The 19,282-nt window shown below is 42.0% G+C and overlaps 1 protein-coding gene across 2 annotated transcripts in view; it reads right to left on the bottom strand.

Annotated features, from left to right (window-relative positions):
- HDAC9 (histone deacetylase 9) overlaps positions 1-19,282 on the bottom strand; it is a 666,736-nt gene that overhangs the window by 600,364 nt on the left and 47,090 nt on the right. For both annotated transcript variants that reach the window (XM_039523937.1, XM_039523938.1), the window contains one exon: positions 9,938-10,045. In XM_039523937.1, coding sequence (XP_039379871.1) covers positions 9,938-9,959 — 22 coding nt within the window. In that variant the 5' untranslated portion in view covers positions 9,960-10,045. The remainder of the gene's footprint in view (positions 1-9,937; positions 10,046-19,282) is intronic.

Genomic DNA, 19,282 nt, shown 5'->3' with positions numbered 1-19,282 from the left:
TCAACTTCTGGCTCTATTTCAGCATAGCCTTCCCTGGTCAGATGTGGGCCCCTGGAAGCATCAACACCACCAGGAGTGGTAGTGCAATGGGGCAAGCTACCTGCAAGCCCTGTGCTAGCCTACCGTAGCCTGATTCTACATGCTTCCTGTGAGCCTCTGCCAGTCAAACAGCTCTGGAGCCCCTGACAGAAATTAAAAGCAGCTTCCTCAAGGTGCAACTGCCAATGGAGGGAGCCGGTGGTACTACTGCTGGCCCACCCCAGGGATGGATTTCTCTGCCAGTATAGCTGCTCCCACTGGTAGAAGGGGATGCAGTTTATGTATGCAGTACAGCCTGTAACAAAAAGAAACATGCTCCTTCCACTTCTAATACCAATATTGCCAACCACAAGCCAGCCAAAAATCATGAATCAGCCCTCCCCACTCCCAGATCATGAAATTGACTTAATTTTATTTGTCTTGTGACCTTTGAGCCTCTAGGGTTGGTATTTTCAAGCTTTTCTCCACAACTGTGAAGCTTCCTTTTTTCTTTTTCCTTTTTTTTTAAATGAAAGCTGAGGTTCTTTCGTATTCATATGACTCCAAGAGCCGGGATTTTATGAAAAGCACGAAAATTTGCAAGGGTTGATGACAATGTGTGCAAGCACGTATGCTTATTAACATTGCAGTGTTCCAGCTTTTTAGTACTAAGTGAATACACTATACAAACTCACCACTTCAGCATCACATACAGATAACAGATAACTATACAGTATGGGTAGGCAGAGGTCCAGCACAAGGTCCTCTCTACCACTTAAGCCTCACACATTGGGAACAGAAGTTGGAGTGGATGCATGCCTGTACTCCATGGAAACTGTATCTGCACAAAGCCTAGAGGGATGGAGGCAAACCAAAAGTAGGCCAGGAAAGGAAGGTTCAAAGGATCCACACAAGCAAAAAGGATTGAAAACCCAGGGGTAGCTCATGCAGTGGAGTCAAGGTTGCCATTCCAGCCCACTGGCTGGAACAGAAATTGAGAATGGGAAGAGGTAGAAGTCGGGGTGGGGGGGGAAGGTGGGGATTTTCAATCAGAACTAGTACTGGCTTTTGGGGGAGGGGGGATAGATTTAACCTTCCTAAACTCTCTGCATTCCAGCCTAATAAGAGCCTGATCATAGGGGCTTTATTTGGGAGGGGCAGATTTTAGCCTTCAGGAATAACAGCATAAATCAGCAGATCGCAAGATCTATTTGCAGCACTTAAATTCACATTCTCATTCTCTTATGTTTTATATATAGTACAGGAATTATGTTTCTAAAAGAATACTTTCTTTTTATATGAACTTTCTCAGATTTTTGCTGCTGCCCTGCACTCCAGTGGTGCTGGAGCAGCTACAGGTTATAAATTGCTTTCCACTTGCAGATAGGCCATTCTAAAGATATACACTTTATTTGTTAAAAAAAAAATTAAGTCAAGTGGAACTTACTACTACTAATTTATCTTATTTCACTACCCAAAGCTTGAAGCAACACAGCCATAGGCGCAATTACTGAAAGTTATAAAGCTGTCACTTCCACCATCAGTTGGAGTCATGTTTCCCTCCAGATGAGAAACATTTTTTAAATTAAAACCAAGAATGAGTCTTAAAACACCATCCATTGTAGCTTTCTTGGCTATAGCTAGATTTGTGGTGGCATGTAGAGGACAGGCAGTACACACAGTTACATGCCACACTGGAAGGCAGACTGTGTCCACAGTTGTCACTGAGGTGTGTAGCTACATGCAGCAGCGAAAGGCTCTGGAATCATAGAGGCAGCACGGCTCCAGGGCTGCTGGAGCATTTCCCTGCTGCCTGCCCAAAACTTTCACTACAGAGGGGAAAGGCTCCAGCAGCATGGACCCTACACTGCTAAAAACAGTAAGGTAGATGTCGGAGGCACTGCTTGGGCATGTAAGGAGACACCTGGGGTATAAACCCTAGGGGGTTCAGGTGTGTAGGGCACTCTACTCACCTAAGCTGTGTCTCGTCATCTACACTGCTATTTATACCTGTGCTAGCTGGGTGTGCAGTGTCTGTACTCTAAAATGCCACCTTAAGCGTAAACATACATCTAAGTAGTAAAAGGCAGCATGGCCAGAGGCTGGGCCCTATTGAAAGCTGGGGTCATGTCAGCAGTTTATTTTAAGAACTACTTTTTTTAATCATTTCATTTGTCAAATTTTAAAAGAACTAGTCCCATGAAACACTGACCAGCTATTTTATACTTTTGTGTCATTTCAAAGTCATTACCATATTATCTGTAATTGTTGCTTGTTACACTGTCTAGAACAGTGGTTCTCAAATATTTTTTTCCCCCACAGACCTCTTGAAAATTGGTGAAGGTTTCGGCAGACCACTTAATGATCTTTCCAAATGTTGTTTGTACCGTTAGCTAACTATTGTAAAGCACTTTAGATAAAAGCACTATATACAAAGACCTCAATAACAAACAATTTTTTTGTTCTACAAATAAAAGCACACAACTCGTATATCATCATCAGTAGTCTTACCTTTCTAATGCAATGGATGTGCCTTCTCTCCTGCCATGGGAGCCCCCGAGCTGGGGCTGGGAAAAAGTGGGGTCTCTCCCTTTCTCCCCCGCTGCAGCAACCCCCGAACTGGGGCTGGGAAGGAGGGGGGTCTCTTCTCCACCACAGCAGCCACAGAGCTGGGTCTGGAAAGGAAGGCCGTCTCTCCACAGCAGCCACAGCCCTGGAGCTGGGGAAAGTCACCTCTTTCTCTGGCTGCCACAGCCCTGCCCGTCCCAAATTTGCCCCACCCTCTCTTCTCACCTCACTGACCCCTCCCACCTACCCCCTATTCCCACCAAGGCCACCACCTCACCTTATATGTGCATCTTCTCCAGGGTCCAGGCACCTAATTAGGGAAGCCACACCTGTGCAGCTCCACTAATTAGGTGGGTGGCCCTTCATTCTCTTGTGTGCAGCTGCCCAGGCGCGCACCTTAGAGGGAACTATCTGTGGATCACCTGAATGGAGCTCGCAGACCACAGTTTGAGAACCTCTGGTCTAGGAATCTCACTATTACCTTATACTCCTACCGCTCCACCTGTCTTTTATATCCAGCTGTTGTCTATTATCTTAAAATGCAGTCTGTAAGCTCTTTTGGGCAGGGACCGTCTTTCTGTTATATATTTGTATAGTGCCTTCAATAGTGGGACCCTGACCTCCAGGAGCTCCGCCAATAAAAAATACGAAATATTTGACCAAAAGCAGTCAGTGCACCTGTATTGTCTAGATCTGGAATCTGATCACATTCACAGTACAGGAAGAATGATACCTGCATAGCAATTATGGCCCAGCAGGGACACATGTTGGGCCAGTTTGTGGCTGGCCTGCCACGTAGGTGGTAGAAAGGGTGGGATCAGTAGAGGTAGGCGGTTTCCTTTCCCCTTCCTCTACCTCTACTACATCTCCTTGCACAGAGACAAGTACAAATTAGCTCCCTCCAAAGGCCCCTCAGAGAGAGTAGCCACACAACGGTCAGAGCTGGTCAGCCATGCAGCATTGTATCTACCTAAGCAGCAGCAAGTTCTCACAGTAGACCTGGCACACTAGGAGGAATCACACCTCATCCTGCATCATCCAGTGAGCATGTGGCATGCCTTCACCTGTCAGGGACCTGATTAAGTGTAGACTAAGAGGCAACTTGAGCCTGTGGATAAGCGCCAGGACATCTGGGTTCTATTCCTGGACCTTCTGCATGAACTTGGATAAGCTATTTCACCCCTGTGTGTTCTCTCTCCCCTCCCTCTCCCACTCCATTTGTCCACCTTGACTATTTAGATTGCAAGATCTATATTTTTATACACCATCTAGCACAAATAGGGCCCTGAGCTTGACTGGAGACCCTAGGTGCTATAACCAGTAATAGAAAAAATAATCTTTTAACTCCCACAAAAGTCAACAAGAGTCTTTCCAATCACCTCAATGGAAGTTGGATTAGATACTATGTATGTGCAATTCTGAAACGTGAGGCCCATGGACATTTTTATTAACAATAGTTCCATAGGATAAACTTGGCAGTCTAGTGGCAGCACAAAGCAATGCCATAAAAAGATACCCATTTCGGTCTCCAGCACCGACGCACACATGCATTGTAAAATGTAATAGCACCATGGTTCGCTCTTTTTTCCCCCCCTCTCTGAATTAAGAAAATGATATTTCCTGAACCATCTCCAGGGTGACAATTTGGGACAAATGAATAAAGTATATTTAAAAGTGTATTATAGGCAGGGCTAGTAGTTCTGCCATTATTAATGATGTGTGATACTTCTCATTGTAACTTTGCCAAACTTTAACCAGTTGGGATGAAATTTTACACACACTGTGTCTGCCTCAAGCTGAATTTTTAATTTTATTTGGGGGAGAGGGGGGCAGAGAAGAAACCAGCAAACAGTTTGACTGTTTCAAGAATGAGGCGGGGTGGGGGGGCAGGAAATATTTTTGCAGACTGTTTCTGCTAGGCTCTCAACGATCCCCTGCTGAGCCCAGATGGCATGGCAGAGAAAGCTTTCTGAGTCAAAGCAGCGGGGACAAGTTCCATACCTAGGTTTGGGGGCCAGGGAGCGGGCAAGGAAGTAGATTGGGACAAGCAGACTGGGAGTGGAGGCTGGACGGAATGTGTAAAGAGAGGGAAACTGGAAATTAGTGTTGGGGGGGGGAAGGCGAGAGAGATCTGATGAGGAGCCAGAGTGCAGGGGAGAACTGGATCTGGATGGGCAGAGAGTGGGATAAATTGCTGCAGGGGAGAGTGAGGGGGGCAACGAGATTGAACAAGGAGTCTGCAAAGGGACACTGACATTAGGACGTAGTGGGGACAGGGAATGTTACCGGGAGGCAGCACAACTAGAGGCAAGGAGGAGCGAAACAGATTACATGGGGCGCTGGGTGTGTGTGGGCTGGGACTGTTGCACAACAAAACTGGGGACAAGGAGCTAGGGAGAAATAGGAATGACTGGGCAAGGAGACTGGGATTAGGATGAGAAGTGTGTGGAATGGAAACTGGGACTGACTGAGGTGCGGAGAATGGTCCTTGGGACAAAGACCAGGAAGGGAGAAGAGACAGATGGGGAGGGGACAGCGCAAAGGAAGTTAAGCTTGGGGAGAATGGGCAGAAGAGTCTATCCATTAGAGCAGAGACCCTCCGAGTCTGGAATGTAACCCAAGTAGAGGGACCAGGTGTGTGGTTTTCAACCGGAACACCTGATCAAAAAGGGATCCTGGTGGCTCCGGTCAGCACTGCTGACCAGGCCATTAACGGTCCTGTTGGTGGCACCACGCAGTGGGGCTGACAGGCTCCCTGCTAGCCTCTGTGTCACGCGGCCCCTGGGAAGCAGCTGTCATGGCCCCTCTCTGGCTCCTAGGTGTAAGGGCAGCCAGGGGGCTCCACATGCTGTCCCCGCCCCAAGTGCTGCCCCCAGAGCTCCCATTGGCCAGGAACCGCATAGCTGCCTGGCTGCGCCTATGCATAGGAGCAGGAGGGGGACATACCACTGCTTCTGGGAGCTGCCTGAGGTAAGTGCCACCTGGAGCCTGCACCTCTGTGGTCCCCTCGTGCCCCAATCCCTGCCCCAGCCCAGATCCCCCTCCTCCACCCCAAATTCCTTATCCCTGGCCCCACATCAGAGCCCATGCCCCCAGCCAGAGCCCTCCCACTCCCCGCACCCTAACCCCCTGTCCCAGCCCTGATCCCCTTCCTGCCCTCTGATCCCCTTGGTCCCAGCCTGGAACATCCTCCTGCATCCCAAACCCCTCATCCCTCGCACCACCCAAGATCCTGCACCCCTAGCCGGAGCCCTCACCCCCCCCAGCCCAATTCCAGCCCAGCCCTGATCCCCCTCCCACCCTCTAAACTCCTTAGTCCCAGCCAGTAGCATCCTCCTACACCCCAAACCCCTCATCCCCGGGCCCCGCCTGAGAGCCTACACCCCCCAGCCAGAGACCGCATGCCCTCTCACATCCCAACCCACTGCCTCAGCCTGAGCCCCCTCCCACACTTTGACCTCTTAATTTTTGGCCCCACCCTAGAGCCTGCACCCCCAGTTGGGGCCCTCACCCCCTCCTGCACCCTAGTCCCCTGGGCCAGCCCGGTGAAAATGAGCAAGTGACTGAGGGTGGGGAGAGTGAGTAACAGATGAAGGGGGGATGGACTGAGCAGAGGCGGGGCCTAGGAGAAGGGGCGGGGCATGAGTGGGGCCTCAGAGGAGGGGCGGAGCAAGGGTGTTGGGTTTTGTGCAAGTAGAAAGTTGGAAACCCTAAACCCAAGATTCCTAAGTCTCACAATTTCTCTGCTATCAATAAATATTTTGAAAAACACTGGCAAAGCATGTTGCATCCCCCTCTATAGCTAATCTACACGGAGGAGGAGAACCTATTACAGCTAACAGTTACCTCAAGTGGCAGAAGTCTGTGTGGTGGATCAAAAGGTCCCAACCCTGCTGATGTCTCATGTGGGTGTCAATACAGTGTGTCATGTTTAATTTCGGTTTGTTTTTTTAAAAACCTAAGAAATTACATACACTCAAAAATCCTATGTTAAAAGGACATTAAGTTTGCAAATAAAGCATTCAAAAGTTACTAAATGCCACAATTAAGGCTGCCTAGTCAACCTTAATACAGCCCCCTGGTGCATATGCATATGAAAGAGTCTTTAATTACATGATCATATGCTATTTTTCCACAGGACCCCTACCTCATTCAGTGTACAGAATTGACAGTGATCACTTAATAAGCAGCTATTCAATATTTTGTTTTCTTATTGTTCAATGCAAAACTCCATGGTGTTAAAAAGATACTGAATGAAATCCTGGCTTCATTGAAGTCAATGGGAGTTTTGCCACTAACTTCAATGGAGCCAGGATTTTACCCAATGTAATCTCCAATATAATCTTTATTAAAGCACAAGAACTTTCCCGTGGATGAGGCATGGATACATTAAGGTGACAGGTACCTTAGAAATACCATGGATCAAATCTTGCCTCCATGTAATTTTACAGTATTGTACATAAGCTAAAAACAATGTGATCATACCTTGCAGATTTACAATGTACAAAGATGAAGATTAGAATGAAACACCACAATTTTCAAATGTTCCATATGTAGGAAGGTAAGAAAGAATTAAACATTTTCTAGCCTTCATTTGGAATAAGAACTGAAAACACTGAAGAGATAATCTAATCTATTTATACACAGAGCAAGTGCACTGAGTGGTTCATACTGTATTTCTTGAAGAAGTCAACTGAGAGATGCACTAATTGTTCATTCAAACCAGATACAATCCAGCCTGTTACTCCCAAGATTTTGCAGCATTTTTTGTTTCCCCCCCCCCATCTTTTTATTGTGTAGCCCATCAGGAAAAGGAAGGAAGCTATGCAACTTGGTTATAATAATTGTTAGATATGAAACTTTTCCATTTTTTCCACTTTCCAGTTGAATGCCATAACTGTGGGCAGTGGAGCATGACTGGTAGTTTCAATAAGTCGTCCACAACTTTTGAAAACCAGACCGTGCCTTTTGGGTACTCTACAGTGCTTGTACAGTACACCCTGGCTATAATACCCTTCATTATTACCAACCTTCAGCTATAATGAACCTGGTCCCTAGATACCTACTACAATACTGTACTGTTAAAAAAAAAAAGTTGCACATGCACACTTTTTATCTAGCCTCATACGTTGGGCTCAAGGGCAGAAACTAAGGAGTTGGCCCTAGCCCCTTCTCCCCCACCTCCCAGGGCTGAAGCCAAAGCCCCAGGCCCAGCCGTCCAGGGCTGACAGCCTGAAGCCCCAGCTCCAGCTCCGCCACCTATCATTTTGATTGTCCTTTCGCTATAATGAAAAAAAGGCCTGGGTCCTGACAGGTTCATTATAGTGAGGGCGTATTGTAGTAAGATTAGTGCTGTTTTAAATTCAACAGTGATTCCATTTTACAGATAGCTGTTTTTGCCACAAAACAATTTACTGAATGACCTTCAACACAGACTAATTACAAATTGTTAGAGAGACTAGATTACCATACTGTGACTTCACATGCAATTTTTTATTAAAAAAAAAATCTCTACACAGAATAGAAAGGTTTCTTTATCTTTGTTGGTACAAACACCAACCACTACCCAACAACAACTATTTCTTTTAATAAATCAGAGTTCCAGTTATAGTCTATTGGGGTAAATACTCAGCATGAGGCACAATCATAAACACACAACTCTTAACATTAATGGAAGTCAGTTAAAGACCCACTGGGAGTTGAGAGTGCTGGACACCTAGCAGGAATGGACCCTACATACAGAACTTGAATCACTACTACCCTGCTCATCACACTGAATGTGTCTCCTTTATGGCATTTGGAATGACAATAGAAACTTGAATGGGCACCCATAATCCTCTTCCTCCTGGTAACGAGGGTCAATTTGACACCTTGCATTAAGAGCCAAATCATCTCCTACTGCAGTAGAGAGTTACACTGGAAATGAATTCAACTCAAGATCAGCAATCTACAGTAGAAAAGCACCATGCAAAGTGGGGGGCTGCGACATGTACAGCATATGAGAAAGGCACAGTAATACATTATTTCATATTTATTGCCAAGGGGACACATACAAAACCATGAGATGACAGAGCCAAAAGCAGAGCACAACTCCTTCAGGAAAGCAGAATGGGAAGTCAACAACAGCCTTAATGTTCAGATCATCTAGTCTTCTTCTACAAAATTTGTTCTACTCAGACCCAGAACAATATGGACTTGATTTTTAAATCAGGCCTCCATTATCAGAGGCATATTTTGTATCCACAATAAATTATGTTCACCGGTTTTTACCGCAGGTCATTCAAGCTTTTTCCTGACAATTATTGCAGATGCAAAATTGTGTTTGCAAAAATGGAGGCCAAGTTTGAAATTCTGGCCACTTTTTGAGACACTAAGGTGAATACGGTTATTCCTCATTTCCAACACAATATATCTGCAATTTCATATATATATGAAAACTGAAAAAAACACTCCTAACTTGAGCTGCATGATATCCCACAAAAAAAATTCAATTAAGAGCCCTGCTTATTATTTCAATTTCTTTCTTGATGTTTTATGCTAATTATTTTCACAAAAGCCAAAGCAGACAGAAATAAAATCACCTGTACAGAGTTATGTTACCAAAAGGACAATAAATAGATATCTTTAAAGTGGGGGTGAACTGGAGTGTGGGCTAGCTGGGACGTTGTGCAGATTTGACTTAGGGATTCTCACTCCTCAAAGCAGTGGAGAGTAGGCGTGTTCCATATGTAACTTTTCTTTCTCTAGAATGATGGGTATTGGCTGTACTGCTCACAGTTCATCTCCTGCCAGCTGAACCAGAACTAGCTCATTCTACTGACATCAGATAAAGCAGGTGCTAAGACTTATATTAACTAAGCATGTGTCTACAAAGAGACAAACATAGCAGAGGATGACTGCGTGGGCAAGTATCCTTCCACCTTAGGGATAAGAAGGAAGGGACAGAGCAATGCAGCTCAAACTCAGATTGTTCAAACACTGCCATAATGTAAAGGTGCACAATAATTTAATCCACAAGTATACAAATATTAAGAAAGAATACAAATATGTTAAATATGTCTATTCGTGTTTCACTAGGATTATTTGGCTCCTAAACAAGTCATATGGAAAACATTACCCAAGAATTACAGAATCATTCAGTTTGTAATCCAATTGAGATAAGATATCCACACAATATAATTTCTTTATCCATACTCCTGTATTTCATTTTATATGACAGTCAAATCTTATTAGATGAACTGGCATATGGGTCACAGGCCACCTCTATTTCAGCTTTGAACACAGACACATTGAAGAATTCTGCAAAATTACAACATATGTTAATATTCTGTGACATATGAAAAAAACTGACCTGGCTGTGTTGTGGAGCTCATTGTTGCTGATGAAACGATAAATTGTTAACAGGTCGAGACCAGATTGGAATGTTCTGGCCAAGATGAGGTGAATCTGAAGATGCAATCTAGAGATGAAAAACATAGACCTGTGCATTAACAATATACTACCCATGCATACTTTAACCCATTCTTATAAACAAAATTTCTTCTATAAACATGCTCTGTAGGTTCAAGTAGCTATGGCCCCCAAAACCAAAACATTATAACTAAACATCCTCAAACTTTAGGAAAGTTCAAATCCAGATCTAAATTTGCAGCTTAGGCCCATCTCTAGTTTCAAAAGTAGCTTGGAAAAGAAAGTCAAAGGGATGATTTCTCTTACCATGAGGTCAGAGGATTAACTGTGGAAACTGAAAGGCCTGAAGGTAAAGTAGGTGGATTACTATCTTTCAGTTAAAGAATGGATAATTCACAATCTATTTCCTAATTTAGGCTTTTGGTTTCTGAAACAGTTTCACATTGGGAACTCTTTCCAAAAAAATATACAATCTTAATTTCTAAATGTTACCTAGGTTAGAAATAGACAAATTTCCTTGTTGAAATCTGTAGTATCACTGAATGGATCACCCACTAACTAACTAACTAACGAGATCTATGATACTGTCAGGGAAATGCTGCTAGTAGGGTGGGTTGGTCTGAGAGTAGGTCAAGAAAGTTCTGCTGTTAGACTGAATTTTTTCATACCCTTCTGGAATATTACAGTCAGAGCAAAAGCAAAAAGAAGCAATGATTTTGTAATACTTTACCTAATAAATACTGAAAGTTGCAGCTATATTACACTTTCAGAGGTATATTTTCATTCCAGCATGACACAAATAGCATAATGCACAGCATTCTATCTCCAATTTCAGTGCTTTGTAACTGTGACTACCTTATTCAATCAGTGTTGTAAGATGCGTCTGGATAGTTGAAGATATTTTAATGCTGTATCTTAACAGTTTTTGTCAAAATGTTTTTTTAGACACCAAGTGGTTTCAAGTAAAGCTGAGATGAATTTCAGCTAATAAATTAGAATGACAAAATTTGGTAATTTTGGATTATCAATGTTAGCTATGGGGAGAGGGCGAGAGTCACTTGTTTAGATGAAGAACCTGTATTAGTGTCACCATTAAAGACACATCATTCCCACAGATCTGATACTTGGATATACCTAGCATTCAGATATCTAACATTCAGATAAGGTGGTCGTGAGGAGGATGCAGCAGAATGTTATGAAAAGCTAAAACTTTTCATAATTATATTTGAATCAAAATTCTTTACCATGACTCACATCAACAGTCAAGTGTCCTCAACTCAGTGGAGGCTGCTACTAAACCTGAATAGACTCTAAGATTAGTCTGAGCTGTGCATTTTTTCCTCCATTTACAAAGCTAGAGTAAATACTACTATGGGGAAATCACTGTACTACCCAAGATCGAAGGTTTCACACAAAACAAAAAGGTGGTGTCTTGGATTAGAACAACTATTATTCAATTCATAGAGCTCACAAATATGCTAGAGGCTTTGTAGGAAAGAAAGAAAATACAATTCCTGCCTCAGAAAACTAACAACTTAAGCACAAAATCCTGCAAACACTCAAATATGAACTCCTACAGCAAATACTCCTATCGATTTCAATACAACTGCTTAGATAGCTAAAGTAACATGCACAGAAGTCTACAACATTAGGCCCTAAATTTCAGACAAACAAGGAGGGGACAGAGCAAGAATGAATGAGGCTTACAGCAATTATGGTTAAGAGTCGGTCACAGGTATTTTTAGTAAAAAAAGTCAGGAACAAGTCACAGGAAAACAAACAAAAATTCACAGATGCCCACAACCTGTCCCTAACGTTTACTAAAAATACTCGGGAGAAGGAGGAACACAAAGAGAGTGCTGCCAGGGTTTGTGGCTGCTCCAGCCCACCGCTGCTCCTGCAGCGCTACTCCAGCAGCCGCCAGTCAGCTGTTCTGGCAGCCCCAAGACTGGCAGCTGCTCCAGCCCGTCCCCAGAAGAAGTCATGGAGGTCCTAGAAGTCACGTGCCCGTGACTTCCATGACAGAATCATAGCCTTAATTATGGTTACATAATGACTCATTTTAAGTGCATGCATATCTTAGTAGTTTAGATAATGTTTCTCTCTCTTGGGGGAGGTTCCTTGAAATAACCACCATAATGGTATAAAATAGTAAAATTTTAAATGACTCATTTACTGTAGGCATTATCAACGGAGTCCTAGATATGGTGGCTGAAATAGTGCTTCTGTAGTGTTTTCAAGGAGGGATTTTAAATCATGCTTTGAAATGAAATAAAACATTTGGGGGCTTTTAATTTGCTCCAAATGTTAGAAAAGCACTATTTCAGCCACCATATCTAGGACTAATATGTTAAGTTTTATATTATGTGCTGTCCTGACCCTGCTTAACTCTTGGGGGAAGGCTGCCAGAAGTCATGTTTTTAATTCAGTAAGTGACACAACTCCACCTTGTTTACAAGGAATGTCCACTGAACTACTGAAAGAAAAATGCCATCCAAAGAGGAAAAAAGTTTACCAGAAATCCAGACACCATTTTGGTTCTTGTCAGCTGGGAGAAAAATGCCCATCAATTCAGAATGATGGATCTGACGGGCCTTTCAATTGCACCTAATATTAGAGGCAAAACCAAAAGGTGTTTGACTTTTCCCACCAAAATAAGGTTAAGCTACTTTTTGTATTTGAGGGAGTTTTACCATTAGTGGCAATTTACATGTACTTTGTGACTCCCAATTGTTTAAGTATTAAGTTAACTTTTATTGATGGAGCACTGAATGTTAACAATTAAAGTTACTGCATTCTGGATGCCATTTCCCCGATGTTCATTATTAAACTGCTTCTTTTCAGGTCCTTGATATGAAATGGAAAACCCCTGAATTTCAAGATACCGATAAAGAGAATCGGCACTGAATATTTATTGGGGGATAGATTTGCTGAAAATAACTCTTGTATAACTACCGGTAAGTATTTTGCTGGGATCCTTATAAAATACCTGCATAGAAGTCTTTTATAAATTCTTCTCCACTGGTAATATATTTTACAAAATGACAACAGGCATCCTGCCTAAAGAGACAGTATATTTCCATTTCTTTCTTTCAAATACAGAGCTTTTATTTCTAATATAGTATAATATTTAGTTTGAAGAGTTGTTAATATCAAACTCGAACAACAAGATTCATGTTTTCAGAGCTCCCATTCAGTCCCATGAAAAATACTATCCCATCACATACAGAAGTACAGATGCAATCCAATCACTCTCATTCAAATACACTTACATTTTAAAAGCGGATATACCGGTACTTCATTTCTCTTTGTGAGATGGGATGTTCAGAGAAATATGGGAGGGAATATAAAGTGCAGCCCCAGATGTATTTTAGTGTTGTGTCTGAACTGAAGGGAACCAGAATAGTGCTGGCATTAGGTCAAAATTCTAGGTGGGGCACTCTAATTCTCCTTGAAGGGTAATTCCATCTCCCCAACTCTTCCGCACCACCAAGTAGAGGTGCAAAGGTCCTGACCACAGCAGAACCATTAGGGTTCCATGTGCAGGGAGTAATTCAGGATGCTAGGATCCTGTACAGATGATCTGCACTCCACATACCCCAGGATGGTGGATAGTGGTGAAGGGTAGCGTAATGCAGGCCCAGTGGATTCACCAACCATTCCCTTCATAGAGGGAAGAGAGTGGGGCAAGTGCTGCAAAAGATTAATGCAGCCCTGACCAGCCTCAGAGGTGACAAATTTCCTTTCTCCATGGTCACCATAAAGCGGAGATGCTTCTTGTGACTATAACTAGATACAACATTTTTAGACAAAAGTGTGAATTTCAAGTTAACATTCCTTTAAGAACTATCGTCTTCTTTCACCCCAATTCCCCAGACCACTCACTCACTCCATTCTTTATGTTGTGCCTATACTGCAAAATTTCTGAGAGAACAGGGTTGCTAAAAGAGATGCACTGAATAGAAATGAACAGACTTTAGATAACATAGACATTTCATTCCCTCCTACCCACAGCAGATGAACTTGTATGTGTGCACGCTTTCAAAATGCACCCAATGGCATATATTTTTGCATTATTTTCTTAAGGAGGAAATCTCCAGATCCCCTTCCAGAAGGATTTTACACCTTTCTCTAAAATACCTCCCCTTGAAAAGTATATGGGGAAACCATTATGCATAGATTTTACAAATAAAATATGGTATGCTGTACTCCCTGAAATTATAAACAGGTTGGCATCCCTAATAAAGTAATCAGACATTAAGTAATCAGACATCTTTGCCAGCCTTTTTTTTTAAACAAAAAAACAAGAGTAGCTTCTGTTTATAACTCGCTGCAAAAGTTCTCTTTTATCTTGACCTTAAATGCTCTGGCCCTTTGGCCTCAAGTATCACAGAAAATACTCTTCCTCATAAAGCTGTTTATGAATTTTTTAGACCCAAATCCTTTGTTAGTACTGGTAGAGTCCCTATTGTCCAATAATATAATGGGTTTTGCAATGTGCCATAGTTGGAAATACAGTATTAAAAAATCCTATGGCTTTAAGAACAAACAAACCCTACCCTCTTACCACCTTCAACAGCAACTATACCTCCAGGGCAGCAAGAACAGGCCTCTTCAACATAAAAACTGACTTATTCCAAATTATGGAAGTTTACACCATAATTATGAAGAGGTATCAATGTCATATACAGTGGAACCTGCTCATAAAATACTCTGATACAGTGAAAATCCATTGAAGATGGATCAAACTAACTGGTACATTGTATATCAACAGAAAGACTGCAATTCAGGTTACAGCAAACTTCAATGATCAATTAAGGTGGGCTATTATCAGCAGGAGGAAAAAACCTCTGATGGTATGGCTGATGTGATTAGGTCCTATGATGGTATCCCTTGAATAGATATGTCCTTCGATCCCTCACTCTCACAGATCTTGAGAGACAGGCCAGTCCTCACTTACAGACAGCTCCCCAACCTGAAGCAAATACTCACCAGCAACCACACTTCACACAACAAAAACACTAACCCAGGAACCTATCCTTGCAATAAAGCCCATTGCCAACTCTGTCCACATATCTATTCAAGGGACACCATCATAGGACCTAATCACATTAGCCACACCATCAGAGGCTCATTCACCTGCACATCTACCAATGAAAATCAGACATAAAAATACAAGTGTCACAGCACACAATTACTGAAAAATTGCTTACTTTCTCATTTATACCATATAATTATAAAATAAACCAACTGGAATATAAATATTGTACATGCATTTCAGTGTATAGTATATAGATCAGTATAAACAAGTCATTGTCGGTATGAAATTGTAGTTTGTACTGATTTGCTAGTGCTTTTTATGTTGCTTGTTGTAAAACTAGGCAAATATCTAGATGAGTTGATGTACCCCCTGGAAGACCTCTGCAAATTCCCAGGGGTACACATACCCCTGGTTGAGAACCACTGGTTTAGAGCACTGGCACTAGCAAAAAATAGTTGTTTTAGGGAACTGGAAATGGACAGGCAAATTGAACTCTTTGGAACAGTCTAATAGATAGCAACAGTCACAAAACAGAGTGTTTTACCTTTGGCTTATCTTTTCTATCAAAAGTTTAGAAACTTTTTTTAAAAAATTGAAAAGCGATTCTTCAGATGTTAATGAACCTCAATGAGCGGTGTGAGCAGCTAACATACAGCCCAGGAAGAAGGATGAGGATATTGAGATGACATGGTTTTTATTTCATGAACTCCTTATTCACTTTATTCCTTTGACTTAAGAGGTAGTTTTTTAATTATGTATTTTATTACATTGTACTGTGCCTAAGCACTTCAGCAAGCGGACTATGAACAACAATTATTATCTTTATAAGAGAGTCAATAATGGTTCCAATTGTTGGTTTTTGTTTTAGTAGTTCTTCCTCACGTGTAATAATCTTTAGTGTTATCTTGCTTTAGACTTCATTACTATCGTGTGCCTTTTTCCCCCCACGCTATCCCTGTTCCCTCCTGCGTTGTTAAATTTAATATAGAATTTTCAGTGCTTCCATTTACATTGATTTTTAGAAGTGCTCAGGTTTGGCCTAACTCTGCTCCTTATGAAGTCAACAGAAGTTTTACCACCGTGTTCAATAGGAGAAGAGTTAGACCAAGGCTAATGGCTTCTGAAAATCCCATGTAAAAGCATAAAAATATATATTTCTCCAATTTCAATGTGACAACTGTAAGAATCTTGAAGTTCATTAATAACAAACCAATGAATGAGAAGGAATAAAACTTTAACAAAACAAACTAGAGAACATCTTTGGTGAACTGCTTGCACACAGCCAGGTGGCATTTGCATCTCCAAATACCTATGTTCATAATACTGTCCTTTATGAGGGAGTGTCCCTAAATTATGATCTTCTACAAATCTCTCTCTACTAAAACAGCTACATTTTATATAGCTATTTACAGAGCTGTGCTAAATTCAGTGGTCTTGATATGCAAAGGGTTCAATATATTTTTGGAGAGGTTAGCAGGTTCATGTGCATTCACACTCAAGTTTTGCCTTGAATTTGGAGTTTAACTGAACTCCAGAACAATGTGAAACAAGCATATCTGCCATGGTTTACACAGTTGTTTGTCTGAAACCATGATACACCACCAAGCTACTCACTGTTTGAATGAAACCGTTATTATTTCTATTAAAATAGGGCCAAGAATGCCCACCAACATTTGAGCCCTAAACCAGATAAAGGATGTGGAAATTGGAAGTTTTAATATCACCATTTTACTGTGGCATGGAATAGTTAAGTCAGAAGTCACACAGGAAGTATATAGTGGAGAGAGGAACTGAAGCCAGGGCTCCTAAGTTCCAGCCTTAAACACAAGGCTACCCGTTCTCTCTATAAATCCAACATGAAATGTCATGAAGAGGAAGGTGAGATTTCATTTTATAATATATAATCATACACTGGGGGGCCTGCTGTCTGAGGACTGAGGAATAGTTTTCAGAAGCAGAAAGGCAAGGTAAGTTGAGACTTACCTTTAGCAAACATTTCAAACTGCCCTGCCTCCTCATTAAAGGAACTGTCTCCAGTCCTATACACAGCATCCCCTCCACAGTATAGAACAATATTTTTCAAATTTAACCTAATTTAGTTTGGTATGATTGCGTTTCTTTCTGGCTTCTGGGAAGCTGGAGGCACATTTATTTCAGCTGGATATTACTGCTGCTGTTTCAAAGAAAACAGAACATTTCTGAATGTTGTAATATCGATATACTGTAAAATCCAAACTGACAAGTGAGTATTTGAATTTATGATTCACTGGATTTTGTTCTTTTCATACTGATAATGCGTGAATCCCTATCTAAGATGATTTATATCATATTAAAAACACTCAGGAAAATAGTTTGACATAAAAGAAAGCAAAGGACTCAGAACAGAGTCCTGTGGGACTCCCAGAGAATGATGGAATTAAAGAAGCTGACATGGCTACAGGGCAGAAACTGCTTGCACAGATAGATACATTGTGAAGCAAGAAAGAACAGTCTGATACAAGCTGTCGTGTCTCAAGATGTTTACCAAGAAGTGAATGGTCAATTACTTTTATTTTCATATTACAGTAGCATCTAGCCACCTCAACTGTTATCAGGGCCTCCATTGTATCAGGTGCTGTACAAACACATAGAAGAGGGAGCCCTTGCCCAAAAGAGCTTACAACCTAAATAGACTAGATAGACAAAGGGTGTGAAAAAGGGATACAACAACAACAAAAACCACAGTAGTCACAGTGTTTGCTGTCAAATGTCATCTTAAATGTATGTTTTTTAAATGGTGACTTTGTTTTGTTCTTAATGTGTGCTCTTTAAAAAAAATATGGGGAGAAAAGTAAGAGATGGTTTAACAGGATCAATGAAGTAGGGTAAGTCAAAAGGAGAAGATGGACATTGAATAGAGGGAGAAAAGATGAGACAAAAAATGATAAGGAGCTAAATCCCGCCTCCAAACTACGGGCACATACAATTCCCTTTGACTTCAATAGGAGTTACATACAGGTAACCCATATGTGGAATTTTGTCCCAATTGTCAATCTTAGAGGAATGTTATTTCATATGCTGTAAACAATCACCAATAGCTACTAGTCAAAGTATTTCCCATTGACGCTTTTATTTTAATGGAAAACGGGTTTTTGACTAAATGACAATTTTCAGAAGAAAGTGGGGTGGGGGGGTTATTTGTTTATGAGGAAAGCAATGATTACTTGGTCAACTAATTGAAAACTCAAATCTTCCCAAATATTTGGTTTTCAAGGGTTTTCAGCCAAAGCTGTGGTTTTTGGTTCCTGAAAATGTCAACATTTGGGGGTGGGGGGTTTGACAAAAAGTAGAAGTTTATTGGGGAGAGAGAGAGACACATTTTCCATCCCAGTATATTAGAAATGCCTCAGATTATTAACAGTTTAAATTTTTAAAAACTCAACCACTTGTCATTATATACGCTCTGTGTTTAATTCATTAATTTCTCTAAACTTGGAGGATGAAAAGCTTTGATGTCAGCTTTTATTTATAGTCATTTTCACTTTTAGCTTCTCAGTGCTGCAACATTTGGGTTTCAAACACTGCAAAGTTTAAACTTATAAATAGTTGTGGTATAAACACAACTATTTGCATACAATTTGTTTAATTGTAGAAACACATCTATTGGTCTTATTTAAAATAAACCCTGTTTCTTTGCAGTAGTTGGCTTGTGTCTGAACTGTAATGTTACTCTAAGCATGGGCCTCAGGTATCACAGGCTGGGGATGGCTGTGCCTCCTCAAACAAACAGCCAGGTATGGCCTTGCCCACACTCCACCCTTAGGCCCCCTCCTACCAGTTTTTCTGTCCCTGTGACATGGCCCCAGGTAGGGCTAGGGGCTGCACCGCATGCCCTCCCAGAGCTCTGAGGGCTGGGGGAGCTGGGGGCCATGCCGCCCACCCTCCTGGTGCTCCAAGGGCTGGGGGCTGCTCTGCCCACCCTCCCAGAGCTCCGAGGGCTGGGGGCACAAGCCTAGGGCAGGGGCTGGTGACAACTGCGGTGGGGGGATGCTATGGGCTTTCCAGTGGGGTGGGGGGCACAGAAGGGGTGGGACCTCAGGTGGAAGGGGTGCAGCTGGGGTCTAGCTTCCCCCAGCTGGCAGTTCACGCTCTGCCTATGATTCTAATATAATTTACTGTATGCTAATGGCTACTTTGGCAGGCATTAAGTAACACAGGAAGAGTCAATTAATGCTTTGGCATGCCAGCCATGGAATATAAGCAAAG

The sequence above is a fragment of the Mauremys reevesii genome, linkage group 2 (genome assembly GCF_016161935.1).
Source record: "Mauremys reevesii isolate NIE-2019 linkage group 2, ASM1616193v1, whole genome shotgun sequence".
Taxonomy (NCBI): domain Eukaryota; kingdom Metazoa; phylum Chordata; order Testudines; family Geoemydidae; genus Mauremys; species Mauremys reevesii.
The sequence above is the reverse complement of the archived record's forward strand: the minus strand, read 5'-3'. Positions and strand labels throughout refer to the sequence as shown.